Source organism: Phoca vitulina, unplaced genomic scaffold (genome assembly GCF_004348235.1).
Source record: "Phoca vitulina isolate PV1807 unplaced genomic scaffold, GSC_HSeal_1.0 scaffold4, whole genome shotgun sequence".
NCBI classification, from domain to species: Eukaryota; Metazoa; Chordata; class Mammalia; order Carnivora; family Phocidae; genus Phoca; species Phoca vitulina.
Window position 1 is genome coordinate 1,888,013 of NW_022589707.1, and position 15,038 is coordinate 1,903,050.

General features: G+C 36.8%; 1 protein-coding gene across 4 annotated transcripts in view; it reads right to left on the reverse strand.

The window, feature by feature from the left end:
• CNTNAP2 (contactin associated protein 2) overlaps positions 1-15,038 on the reverse strand; it is a 1,915,205-nt gene that overhangs the window by 806,787 nt on the left and 1,093,380 nt on the right. For all 4 annotated transcript variants that reach the window (XM_032401131.1, XM_032401133.1, XM_032401132.1 and 1 more), the window contains one exon: positions 2,617-2,788. In XM_032401131.1, coding sequence (XP_032257022.1) covers positions 2,617-2,788 — 172 coding nt within the window. The remainder of the gene's footprint in view (positions 1-2,616; positions 2,789-15,038) is intronic.

Here is a 15,038-nt window from a genome sequence, read left to right on the forward strand (position 1 = left end):
GCTGCTCCTTATCATCTCCAAACATTTCATAAAAATTGTGCCTGTGGTAGTTTTTCTATTTTTTTACCCTATGTTCTCATTTATCCTTTTTTTTTTTTTTTTTTCAAAAATAGCTCTCAAATCAATCACGCTGAAATCTGAAAGGAGCACAGTAAGAAAGAGCCAGTGCAGGCTTACTTAAGGAAAATTTAGATGGTTTGAAAATAAAATGGCAGAGATGGGGCAGTTGCAAAGTTTTAGTTAGAGGGAATACATCAAACCAGAGATGGACTGGGAATGTATCAATGTTATCTGGTGGGTCACTGTTACATGAAGACAGGCTAAAACCACTGGTGCTCTCACATGGAAAGACACAGAGTAAGGGTGAACTCACCAATGAGCTCCTCAATGGTTGGAATAAGGTGAATACAGTCTTATATCATATATACAAAAATATAACACTTCACAGATTAAGATTTTGAACTGGAAACATTTTAGGTAAATAAAAAAATATGTTTTTTCACATATTGGTAATTACTGTACATAAGCTGTTGCCCTGATGATCATTTTGTGATAAATATCCATTCATTATGTTTTATACCCCAAACTAATAAATTGTTATATGTCAATTACACGTCAATTTAGAAAAAACAGTCATTTCCGTCAAAAAATAGAACAAGCAGAAAATGGATTCTCTAACGGACTTCAGAATTGCGTGATTTGTCAGAGGTGATGATTTCCCCATAGCCACTCTACTGGGTTATCATCCTGGAGGATAAGCTACAGGATGCTTGGCAATATGGACAATGGGGCTGACCCATTTTGGCAAAAAAACATTTTGTATATTCCTGTATCTGCCAAAAATTGAAATCTGTATTCCCTATTCTTCATCTTTCCTTGCATTGTTCTTCTCATCAGAAATGCCATTTTCCATTCTCTTCATTTACAAAAATCCCATTCATTCTTTTGGGGCCAATTTAGCACCTACTCCCTCCATGGAAGTAAAACATTAAAGTCTCAACATCTTACCCATATTTCTTTGGTAGCAAACAATTTAAATATAATGTCCAGGATACATGCTGTTAGAAGTGAAACAGCAACATCACCATAAAATTTTGCCTGTTTACAAAAGCCGAATGAACTAACTTGGGTGTTATTGACAGAAATTATTATATCATTAAAGCTAATGACATGGAAAATGGACAAGGTACTAAAATAACTCAATATGCTGTATACCTATTACTAAGAAGGAAAATCTTCCTGTATGGAAAACAATTAATAAAAATTTATAGATAAATATCAAGTATCAGAAATATGGTCTTAAAACATTCATTTTTCAGTTTTTCTGATTATTGCTACCACTTGCTTTAGGCAGAAATAATAGCTATTGCATTACTGCTGGTTCAAATATTAGGAATATATTTCCATTAAAATTGTTCACTGTTCTGTTTAAATATAAATTGTTTAGGCCAACAGGACGAGTATTTGCAAATATGTACTAGAAATAAGAACTATGCTATGTCATCAAGTCTTATTATAAACATATTAAGGCTTAAAAAAGTTACATTCTATAGCCATCATTTAAACTGTAATTTACCATTCACATGGATATAATTTTATTGAGATTATATGGAAGCAAACTTACTTTATTATAGATGATTTTACATCTTTTTAAGATTCACTGTATGTCTTTGAATGACTTTCCTAAGGATTTCCTCTTAAATGAAGTAAGATTAATAGAGACTGAAAGTCTACACTTTGTTGGGAGCAGATGAAACTTTCATCTTCCAAAATATAAAATTAATAAAATTATTTTTCAGAGTAAGATAGCCCTCTCATGAAAGATTTGAATACAGTTTAGAAAATCACCTAAATTCACCAGGTTAAATTCAACACAAAGTCAGATATAGTCTATTTATGGATGAAATATCTCAAACTACTTTTCATGGTGGAATGAAAGGCACTTTTTAGAAGTATATTAAGGTTAGTGTATGTAATGATGTCGTAATATTTCATGTAAGAGTTGTATCTTTCTACTCTGTGAGAAGTCAACTAAGTTTTTATAAAAAAAAGCTCCTCCCCAGATTTGCAAAAATGAATACAAATTAGATTTTGCAATATTTCAGTATGTATATTTTGTAATCAGACTCAATTACATTAAATATTCTGTTTCAGTAAATTCCCATACTGCCTGCCAACATTTTTAAAAGCTTCTTTTCCTTCAGGAGAGGGCTTCAGAGGGGAAAATATGCTGAGGTTGAGTTGTGACCAAGGCAAGGAGAGAAGGGACATTTCTACTTGTGGGCATAGGAAGCAAAATTTAAAATAAACCGAGTTCCTTTATAACTCAGCTGTTGCTTGCAAAATTACCTGCATAATGCTCACATTCACTGAGGGAGATTGGTGTGACATTACAGACTGTTCTACCATATATATCCAGGTCCTGATATAAACATCACCGCCAAAATCACATATATGCTGTAGGCATGACAAATGGCTCCTCCCACCTTACCTCTTATACTGTGTGTGTGTGTGTGTGTGTGTGTGTGTGTGTGTGTGTGTGTTTCTCTTGTTCCACAACAAAAGGATGATTCAGAAAGTTTGGACAATTTGCAGTAGGATAAAAAGACTGCATACCTGTCTATAATGGCGCACATGTCGATGCTGACATTCGCAAAACTCCCTGGCCTCCTCTGTGCCACTTCATATAAATTTACCAGTTGGTCATCCACTTGAATGAGCTGCATGCATCCTTGGAATGAAGGCTGAAGGACAGAGTGACTGGAGTTATTCATCTGGTTCAGAAAACCTGTGAGAGAGAAGAAGTGGGAAAGTTACATTCTATGTACAGCATGCTTCACTAAAATTCCTCCAGGTGTCTTCCCTGACCACAGCCAGCCTGTCTCATTGATCCTTGTTGATGTAGTGTTCAATGTAGAAGAATGGAATCTTTTGAGAAAGCAGTATTATTTCTGGAGAAGAAGGAAGGGTTGAACCTAAGTAAATGTTTGTTTCTGGGGTCTACATTCCTCATATTTTCTCTGTGACATTTTCTTTCTCAGTCTGTCACATTGCTCTGTCCCTCTGCTCTTGAAGGCTCACTCCTACACTTCCTCACCCGACTCTCTCTTCAGAGATTAAAACATAAAACTTTAGACCTTTCCCAACTATCCCACCACCTTCCTTTTATGCCTTCAATATTTACTTCTATTTTCTTAATTCCCTAGAGCCCTGTTATTCAGATGTCAAGAAGCTAAACTATTATCGATTATGGTGGATTTCTTTTATGGATTAATGTCTAACTCAATCCAAAGAGATATTTGCATTACAAATGATTTCTCAATTCATAAAATCCAAAGAAACATTATAAAGAAATAAATTTAGGCAGAAGGCTCAGCTACCCTCCTCTGAATATCCATCTTATATACCTACTATGGTATAGGGAGCACAAATGATAAGAAATGAAACTAAAAAGAGAATGAATAGCAAGACAAGAAAAAAAAGAGCAAATACTAGAGGTTCTATTAGGGAACAGAAGATACATATACTAAGTTTAAAATCAGATATTAAAAATTTTATTGAAAAATAACTTTAAAATAGCAACACCAGTCAATTACTTAAATTATGCCTTTTTAGTAGAAAAAATGCATAATTCTTAGTATGTGTATTAAATCTGTAAGCCACAGGAAAAAAATATTTCTCTAACTCATTAAGTATCTCCAGAAAGTCTCAAAAAGCATCTACTTTTCATATTGTTCCTCACACCAAATTTATCTACCAGAGCAAATTTAAACCATACTAGTTTGTCTGCTTAAAATTCTGAAGTTATTAAACATATTCATTTCAGTCTAATACTATAGCTACAGAAAAAAAATTATACAGAATGGGTTGTAATCAAAATGTGTCATTAAGTTGATAAAAGTGAATTTCCAGTAGAAAACTTTTCCAAAAAATTGACCATTAAGTGATTTTTTAAAAAACGTCCTATTTGACTAGTAATAGCAATTTAGGACAATAGAAACCGTTCTTCCATTATTAATGGGTTATGATAATTAAAGTCTAGTAATAATCATTGGAATTCCCTTTAAGAGTTAATCACAGAGCTGTATATCATTTTCCATCAACACAGTACTTTGTAAAAATAGGATTCTACTTAAATTACTATCTTGACTTAAAAAACTATATATAAGGCTCTACTTCCAATGTCAAACATATGGCATGTATATATTTTTCCCTAAGTCACATTTTTTTTCATTTGCATTAAGTTAGTCTCCTCAGAAAACTGCTGATCCTAGATAAGTGGCCCATTTAGACTAGTTGTATGCATACATATGATTTTCAATCTGTTTAATCAAGATAAAATTGAATGGAGTATAATGTCTAAACTTAGCAGAGAGAAAACATCCAGCTGTAACTTTATTGACTACTCTTAACAAGACGATCATTTGGTTCTGTTTTTTGAGTACTTGGGAGTCTCTAAATATCCACAGTAGCTTTGAAATATTTCCGAATGAGAAATATTTCTTTCTTCTAAATACTTCTCTGAAGCAAAGCAGCTGCGTAACACACAGATCACTATGAATTGGACATAATTAAGTTCATAAAACAAGACTTCATCAGTCACTCATAACAATGTTCCTGATAAATTCTGGAGTTTGAAACTGTCAAGTCCTTTCGCTTTTCTACATGGGATACATTCTAGGCAAAGATAATTATAGGACAAACTACTATATATCGATTAAAAATTTAGGTTGTTTTTTTTTTTTTTTTCCTTTCCTTGCATTATCTTTAACATTTCCAAGAGGAAGCCCATTAATCCTTGCCTCTGGTATTCACACCCTTTCCTACTCTCCTTCTACCCTGAATTAGCCCTGATTCTGGTCAGTGGATAACTATGGAGTGGTGGCTGTGTGTGACTTCTGATGCTAGTATCTGGCTTGGTCTCTGAGACTGCTAACTGATCATTCCATGAGCAGTCTTCTGGAAAAGCCCATGAGAGATAATAAATCATGGTTTCCAGCTATTAAATTTTGGGGTGATTTGTTTATGCAATAATGAATACTTAGTAATAAATTTGGGAGGGAATTGTAACAGAAACCTACAGATGTGACAGTAACCTAGGGATTGAGATGTACAAGTAAGTTGGACAGGCCTCATAAGGACTGTGAGCAGAAGCCTGATGGCTCTTGAGGAGGTTGCCAGTAATGGCTTAAAGGAAAGTGAGGAATAAATGTGATTGGAAATGAGAGAAAACTGGATCCTGGCTATGCTGCAGTAACATCATGATAATATGGGAAGGAAACATTATACTTAATGAATTGGGTAACCTAGCTAAGGACATTTCAGGCAGAGAATTCTGAACATCTTCCTACTTATAGTAAAAGGGGAAAAAGAAGAGAGTAAAACTAAAGAAAAACCATTACATATGAAGAAAGCAGGACTTTATGGATTTGAAAATAAAGTATTTTCTCAATTCTAGTCTCTCCAGATGGCCAACAATGCAAAAATTAAAGTCACCTGTGGGCAAAAATCAACTACCAATAAGACATAATGTAAAGATGGCAATGAAGTGTGACTATGATATCCACCTTAAGACCTCCAAAATGTATTAGGTGGTGCCTCAAAGACTCACTCATTCAGACTAAAGAACTGCTAGACAGCTTATTGGTATGTCTTACAGATCCTCTGAGTTAACAATGTTAAGGGCATTTTTCCCTTAGCATGTCAGCAGAAGTCCAATATAAAAAAATAAAATAAAATAAAATAAAATAAAATAAAATAAAATAAAATAGCTTATCTTCATCAGATTCTGGATGTGGCTTTTGCTTAAAACAGAATAATATTCATAGGAAACCCACAGATTTATAAGACAGCCGTACTTGTGGTAACACCATCAGCTTGGCCTGAAAGAGACAGAGATGGTACAGAAGGAAATTACGTCTTTAGACCCTAAACTACAGGCAGGAAATGATGCAGCTATAAACACAGGCTACTTTTTATATTAAAAGGAAGCATGGATCAGAGAGGTAGAACTGTGAACCAGAGGGCAGAGCCAAGACCCATGAAGAAACACTTCCAGGAAATATTAGGAGTGAGCCCTAATCCAGGAATTACCAACATGCACCTGACTGGAATTTAGAACCACTATGGACAAGTTTCCTTCTGTGTACCTCTTATTTCCCCCTTTTGAACCAGAAAGTCTAAAGTGGTTACTCTATGCCTATCTGACCATGATATGTTGAGTGTGTGGGTGGCACAAAACTTGTTCACAGGTCTTCAGATGAGAAGCTGTATTTAAATACCTTTCTTTGTTCTTAGAATTCCCTAGGAGCTTCACGTTGGTATGAACTTGACTCAGATGATGAGTTGCTGGATTCTGAGCAGACCCTCTAATGGAAGGAAGCTTTAAAGGGCCTTTGGAGGAAGTAAGTATATTTTTTCATGTGGAAGAGACATGAATCTTTGTGTTCCAGAGGGCAAACTATGGTAACCGACCTCCAAGATAGCCACACATCACCTCCTGCTATTCATACCCTGTGGGGTTCCCTCCCACACTGAATCAGTGCTGACTTGTATGACAAACAGAACACTGCAGAAGTGACAGTGTGTCTGTGACTTTCAAGGCCTAGTAATAAAAGGCATTAGAGGCCTTTACATTGGTCTCTTGGATCACTGGCTCTGAGGCAGCCAGCCCCTAGGCCATGAGGAACCTCAAGCAGTCTACTGGAGAGGCGCCCATATGGAGAGGAAATGGGACCTCACTGTGAGCAGCAGCTTGCTAGCCATGTGAGTAAGCCATCTCGGACTAGTGCTTCTAATCCTAGTCAAGCCTTCAGATGACTGAGGCTGCAGGAAACATAAAGCTGCAACCTCATAAGAACTCCAAGAACTTCCCAGCCAAGCTGTTCCTGAATTACTGGCCCACAAAAAAGGAAGAGAGAATAAGCTCTTCCTGTGTTGAGCCACTAAATTTTGAGGTAGTTTTTATGCAGTAGTCGACGACATACTGTTTTCTGCATTTGTTCCCCTACTGTACAAATATAATTTCAGTAAAAATACTAGTGTATCAGTCCCTGTGATACTTGCAGTGGCCACTCTAAAGCTCAAGAATTAACCTACTTAGTAGATCAATAGCGGGAGTGTCTGGAGATAAAAATTTGCAGCCGGGATTCTGAGGGTCAGAAATGAATGGATAGAGAGTTAAACTTAATTGAAATTTGCCAAGTTAATAGAAAGATTATATAGAATGAGAAGATTAATTTTTGTTTGTTTTGGCTTAAAACTTTAAATATCTGTGAATTTGGAATAAAAAATGCATTGTGTACACATGGGTTGTTACTGGGCTCCATGATCTGGCAGGGTGACACCCACACTAATTGTCACCTTGCAGACTCAACACCTCTCACTCCCAGTGAAATGGGAAACCTTTCCTCTTTGCAGGGTCGTTATAATTATGTAACCTAACTGGCACGTTGGAGATTTCTGTTTCAAGACTTCACACATAAAAATGTCATACCTGATTTGAAGTCCACTCAGTATTTTATTATTCTTGCTGACAGAAGGTTTTAAAATTTTAATTCAGAAATACATCATGAAAAACATGCTGATACTTGTTTTGACATTAAAACACCAATCGAAACTGTTATAAGTTATCATGTGAACCTGATGGGACAGAAAAAGCAAACAATAGGCAACAGGGTAGAAACTGTACATGTCGAAAGCCACACCTGTATGAGGTTTCTCTATTGATACTTATTTTAAAGTTGGGAAGTTTGGGAAGTCAGAGAGAGGCTGGTGGGATGCGGTAAGGATGCTCAAAACACATTTAGATCTTCCTTCTAATATAATCTAGGATGATTGTGCAAAATGTCTACTCATCTCTGCTATTTACCCAACCCGCCTGAATATTTCACACTGGTGGGGGCTGGAATCCAAGCCAGCAGGGTGTTCGAGCAGGCTGAGAGTGACTCCCTGGCGGCTGGTGCCTACCCAGCAAGAACATCCTGGTAGCACACCCATCCAGCATGGCTGGGAGCGTGACTGCAATACAGGCTGATCGAGCAAATAAATAAATATATTGAGGACAGTGGGAGCAAGGTTCTCACTGTCAGGAAAGGAGGATACAAATGAAAAGTGTAAAATCTTGAATGATCTTGTGGGTTTGGACTAGAATTTAATCTATCAGGGTGCCCTTGTGGTTTTCAGGATTATACAGATAGTTACAGAAATAAATCTAGCTGGAATGGTGTATGGGCTCAACATACAGATGGTTCCTACCATTCACTGGAGATGGTCTGGGAGCAGGGTTACCCCCAGACACAGTGAGTACCCCTATAGTTCAGATCTTAGTTTCTCTACTGAAATTATGTCTCTAGGACTTCTTGGAGAAATGGCTGATTCCAGAGCTGGATCAGGGAAAGTACAATGGGAGCCCGGAACATTTTATTGCACCAGAAAGTAAAGAAGTGCTCAGAATGGCTAAAATCAGAAAGACAAGAAATAACAGGTGTTGGTGAGGATGTGGAGAAAAAGGAACCTTCATGCCCTGTTGGTAGGAATGTAAATTGGTGCAGCGACTGTGGAAAACAGTATGGAGGTTCCTCAAAAAATTAAAATTAGAAATATCATTAACTCCAGTAATTCCACTACTGGGTATTTACCCAAAGAAATCAAAAACACTAATTCAAAAAAGATATATGCACCCCTATTTTTATTGCAGCATTATAGATAACATATGGAAGCAACCTAAGTGCCCATCAATAGAAGAATGGATAAATAAGATGTATATAAGAAGAATATATAACATATATATACATATATATTACTCAGTCATAAAAAAGAATGAAATATTGCCATTTGCAACAGCATGGATGGAACTAGAGGATATTATGCTAAGTGAAATAAGTCAGTCAGAGAGAGACGAATACCATATGATTTCACTCATATGTGGAATTTAAGAAACAAAACAAATGAATATTGGGGAAAAAAGAAAAGGAGAGACAAACCAAGAAACAGACTCTTAACTATAGAGAACAAACTGAGAGTTACTGGAGGGGAGGTGGGGGGTAGGGGGATGGGTGAAACAGGTGATGGGGATTAAGGAGTGTCCTTGTGATGAGCACTGGGTGTCGTATGGAAGTGTTGAATCACTGCATTGTACATCTGAAACTAATATTATGCTGTATGTTAACTAATTAGAATTTAAATAAAAATTTGGAGAAAGAAAAATAATTATTTTATTTTTATTTATTTTTTTTAGGGGGAGAGGGGCAGAGTCAGAGGGAGAAAGAGAATCTTAAGCAGGCTCCACACCTAGTGCTGAGCCCCACACAAAGCTTGATCTCACAATCCTGAGTTCATGACCTGAGCTGAAATCAGATGTTTAACCAACTGAGACACTCAGGCACCCCAACTGATTAATTAATTTTAAAAAAGTGAGATCTTGCCATTTGTGACAACATGGATGGACCTCAAGGGCATTATGATAAGTGAGATAAGTGAAGAAGACGAAAACCATGTGATTTCACTTATATATGGAATCTAATAAACAAAGCAAATGGACAAACAGAAAAGCAGAAACAAGGCCATAAGTACGGAGAACAAACTGATGGTTGTCAGAGGGGAAGGCTGTGGGAGGATGGGCAAAATGGGTGAAGGGGAGTGGGAGGTACAGGCTTCCAGTTATAAAATGAATGAGTCACAAGGATGAAAGGGACCCCATAGGAAATAGAGTTGGTGGTACTGTAACAGCTTTGTATGATGACATATGGTAGCTACACTTGTGGTGAGCACAGCATAAGGTACAGACTTGTCAAAATGCCGCACACCTGAAACTAATGTAACATTGTGTGTCAACTATATTAAAAAAAAAAGTGTTCCAAGAATGACGGGGGTCACGTCAGAATGACACAGGAGCCAGCCTCAAGTAGGTTTCCATTGCTCACATCTAGACAATTTAAGTACCAAATAAATAATTTGAGCATTAAAAAATATCTTGAGTATCAAAAGAAGGAAGGAATGGAGGGAGGGAGAAATTTATACATATATCTCATTGAAAAACATAGGAATCTATGAGTCCACCCACATAAAGATGAGTAATTAAATGGAGAGAAAAGGAATCTGTTTCTATAGTACTATCCTAACTAATAAATGTAAAAAGCATACTGGAATTATAAAGTCACCATTTGGCAACAATCACAATAGTAATTAAATCAGGCAAGAACTGTCAATGGATACTCAAATGCGTGGGTGAAAGTTAGATGAGGAACAAAGAAAGTCTCTAAGTGTCTCCCTAAAAACATATTATTTTCAAAGGGGAAAGCAGTCATTTTGCAGCAGGGAACAGGGGAGACCTCTCTGTAATCAAGTGATCCAATTTATCACCACCAGTCACAGGACTGATGGACATATGGGCCCCTGATAGGAAGCAATGAGAAGCCCAGAGCATTGTCTAGTGGTCCATCTGCCCCAGATGCACAATGTAGGTGTAGTCACGGAAACATCAGACCCAGGGGAGGTCTTTAGGAATGATAAGGCTGTGGAAGTCTAGAAACAGCGGACGATCGGATTCCTATTGGCAGACACTGCAAAGACAGGAACACAGATGTGACGTGTGACCCCAGCTGGGGTCTTTCTGCTACACAGGACGTTACTGGATGGGGTAATGTAATAAGGTCTCTGGGTGAAAGTTATACTGGTGGCTTTTGTGCTCTTCTTGGAATTTTTTTTTTTCAAGTTTTAAATGGTCTGAAAATAAAAACTTTTTTAAAAGCTGATGTTCCAGCTAACATGAAATGGTGGTATATGCTAAAAACTCTGCCATTCAAGAACCTATTTTAGATGAAATTATCTCCCAGTAAAATGAAATTATCCTGTCTCCATTTCCCCATGTCCTACTTATTCTTTCCACCACTTTAATCTGCATTCAGTGCCCAGGGATTGTCACTGAGACTGCTCTTCCTAATTTCAGTGATTTTCATGTAACTAAAGGACACCTTTTACTCTTTAGCTAGACCCCTTAGTGGGGTCTGACCCTTGATCCTCATATACTGATACTCTGTGTTATCAAACCGGGAAGACTTCTGTGGTCTTAAAAGATGAAATGCTCTGACTCCTACCTCCCACCCCAACTTCAGTGCATACCCCTCTCAGCCAGATTTAGACCTAAAGAGTTTCTAAATCCTACAAATATCAGGACACATGAAACCACTAAGAAGAACTTTCAAGATTTAAAAATTAAAATACTATTAATTAAACCATTAAATAAGTATAAGAAAATTCAACAAAATAATGATGTACTATATGTTGACTAATTGAAGATAATAAAAAAAAAGAAAAAATTCTACAAAAGTTTGATTTTTTTCCTCAAAATATACTTTCATTGTAAGTAAATTTATCATAATTAGAATGTGTCTGTCATACTTTTGTGGGCCCAAATTGCTAGTTCCCTAATTACATGCTTAAGATGGCTGTCCTTGATCACAGTGTTTCAGCCTCCCCATTCTTGCGTCTGTGCCTCAGGAAAAACAAGCCCTTTCTGCCTCGAATTTTCTTTTTCATCACATTTTTCATGGCTGACTTATTCTTATGATTCAGGTCAGCTCACGTGTCACCTTTTGAGAAGGACCTTCTGAGACTAATGTATTTAAAATTATTCTATTAATTTTCTCATTCTAGTTCTTCAGCTACTTGTTTCTTATCACAGATGTTGTCAAAATTTCTAATTATCTGGATTGGTTTATTTAAAATATTTACTTCCATAAGAGTGTATGTGTGTGTTTCTCCTCTTTCAGTGTATTAGTTTTGTGATATCAGTAATACTGTCCTGCTTCTCTATTAATTTATTTAAAAAAAAACATATTTGTTAAGGAAGACTCACATGCCATAAAGCTCACCACCCTACCTATCTTGGAATTATCCATGGGGGGTACATGGGAGATGTTCAAGATACAAGGTGTCTGTTATAAAGTTTGGAAACAAATTATTGTTGAATAGATTGAAGGTATACTTTACAACATAATATATATGGACTTCTCTGCATTTGCTAGATGAATGATAAGGGAATGGATGTTTGGATTTTCATTCTGGAATGAGGGGATGTTTAACCTTTCCTCTTCACGTCCTTCCAGGTCTCTGCTGCAGGACTTTGTTGGCCGCCAGTTAGGTAACACTCCTGCCTCTTAGCACTCTGCCCACTTTACCCAATCTATTTTCCTTCACAACATTTATTGTCATCTGATATGCTGTCTGAGTGTTTACTGCTGTTTCTACTGTTAGTAGAACATAAATGCCACAAGACTTTGAATCCTGCTGGAGCTCAACAACTGTCTGTTGGAGGAGCAAACAGACAATGAAGGATTGTGAGCAAGAAAATGACTTGATCATTATGTGTCATGCTATTCTCTCTCTGGCGGAAATGAGAATGGGCTGGCAGAGGGGAAACCTGGAGTAGGGACTGTCTTATAAAAGAGACGCCGGAGAAGTTCCAAATTTTTTTTTTTTTAAGTTTTTATTTATTTATTTGTAGGACAGAGAGAGAGAGCGCTTGCACTCGAGTGGAGTGGGGTGGAAGAGGGAGAAGCAGACTTCCCGCTGGGCAGGGAGCCCGACGACCTGGGGCTCAATCCCAGGACCTGAGCCGAAGGCAGACACTTAACCAAATGAGCCACCTAGGCACCCCAGAAATTCCAAATTCTGATCTAGAATATGTCATAAAAGCTAACCTAGAGGAAATGGATGAAAGATATTTCACAGGAAAATATGGCAGAACTGGCCGACGCACTGGAAACAGGGAGTACACTAAGACAGTGACAACTAGAAGGACTCTCAGATTTCTGGTTGAGCAACTAAATGAATGCTTTTGCCTCACCCAATGTAGGAGACGCAGGAAGAGCATTCGGTCTTTAGGGGGTAGGATGAAAGGGGACAGGAGAAAGTGTGGTGGGTGGGTTTTGACAAGCTCAAAGCTGAACTTTTCAAGTCTGAAGTAGCCGGGGGATATCCAAGATAAAATGTTCAATCTACAGGTTAATATTAATGTCTGCATATCAGGAGAGAGATCAGAGTTTGAAAAAGATTTGGAAGTAATTATGCTCTGGAGGTGGAAGAAACTGCATGAAGAAATTGCATAATGCACTAATCAAAGAAACCTTTAAGTTTGGACTCTAGAAATCATCTACACATCAGGGGTAGGATCAGAAAATAAACCAGTGAAGAAAAATGAGAAAGAAGTAAAAGAAAAACCAAGAAGAAATGATATCAATGAAGTGAAGGAATGGTCATCAGCATCACTGGTGAGTGGGAAAGATCACAGAATCGAGTTATATAAAGACTGAGAGTTTGACCTGGGTTTACTATTTAGGTCAGTGGGAAATATGGGGGAGCTATAGAGGTGGGTGTGAATAATAAATTGCAGTGCTGAAGGAGAACATGAGAAGTGGGCAAGAGACTGTAGCGATTCTAGCTTTATTATAAAATAGTGGTGGTACTAGGGAAAGGCTAATTTCTTTGGAGACAATTTTTTAGCTAATTTTAATTATGTAAATTATTTAATATAATCTGTTGACTTTTTCAAATTTAGTATGTTATTTACATTTATTACATGTATGTTTATTTTCTGCCTTTTATAATGGATGAGTAGAAGATACAAGGCTAGGGATTTTGTCTCTATCACTTTTTGACCGTGGGTAAATTAATTAAATGCTCTGTTCCTTGTTTCTTTATTTATAAAATAGAGAAAATTATAAAACTCTAGTACAGGAGGTTGTTGTGAATAATTAATTAGAACATACACATGAAGTAAGTGCCTAGAAAACTGTAGTCCATGGTATATACCAGAGATCTAGAAATTATCATCATCATTTTTATTATTCCAAATGGCTCAAATTATTTCAATCATTTTTGTATTTATTAAAGACCCAAAACCACATTATTTTTGTCCTCAATAATATTAAAATCTCATCAGGAAGATAAGTTCAGAAACATGAATATATTTGTATTAAATAATGTCACTACTTATCCATATGAGTACATAAAATGCAAATATTTGAAGAGTTTGAGAAGCCATTCTTTCTTCTTGAATATTTCCTTCCTTGGCTAACATCATCCAGGGTTTTCTTTGTACTTTTCTAGCAATATCATTTCAATCTCCATTACTGATTTCTTGTCTTCTACCTAATGTATAAATGTAGGAGTCTGTCAAAGTTTGTCCCGGGCTAGGTCTGTTTTCTTGGAAGTCTCTGTATAAAAATGGTCCTCTCCAAAAAATGTGCAGAAGACCTCAATATACATTTTTCCAAAGAAAACATACAAATGGCCAATGGACACATGAAAAGATGCTCAACAGCACTAATCATGAAGGAAATGCAAATCAAAACTGTGATGAGATATCACCTTATACTTGTCAGAATGGCTAGAATTAAAGGACAAGAAACAACAAGTGTCAGTGAGGATGTGGAGAAAAAGGAACCCTTATGCCCTGTTGTTGGGAATGCAAACTGGTGCAGCCACTGTGGAAATCAATATGGAGGTTCCTCAAAAAATTAAAAATAGAAATACCATATGATCCAGTAACTCCTTACTGGGTGTTTACCCAAAGAAAACAAAACACTAAATTCAAAAAGATATATTCACCCCTATGTTTATTGCAGCATTATTTACAATGGCCATGATACAGAAGCAACCCAAGTGTCCATTGATAGATGAATGGATTAAGAAGATGTGGTACACACACACACACACAATGGATTATTACTCAGCCATAAAGAAGAGAATGAGATCTTGCCATCTGCAACAACATGGATGGACCTGGAAGGTATAATGCTAAGTGAAATAAGTCAGAGAGAAAAAGACAAATACAATATGATTTCACTCCTATGTGGAATTTGAGAATCAAAACAAAAACAAAAAACAACCGAACAAACAAAAAGGAGACAAAAAGACTCTCAAACACAGAGAACAAACTGGTGGTTGGCAGAGGGGAGGTGGGTGGAGGGATGGGTACAATAGATAAAAGGGATTAAGAGTACACTTACTGTGATGAGCAATGAGAATTGTAGAAT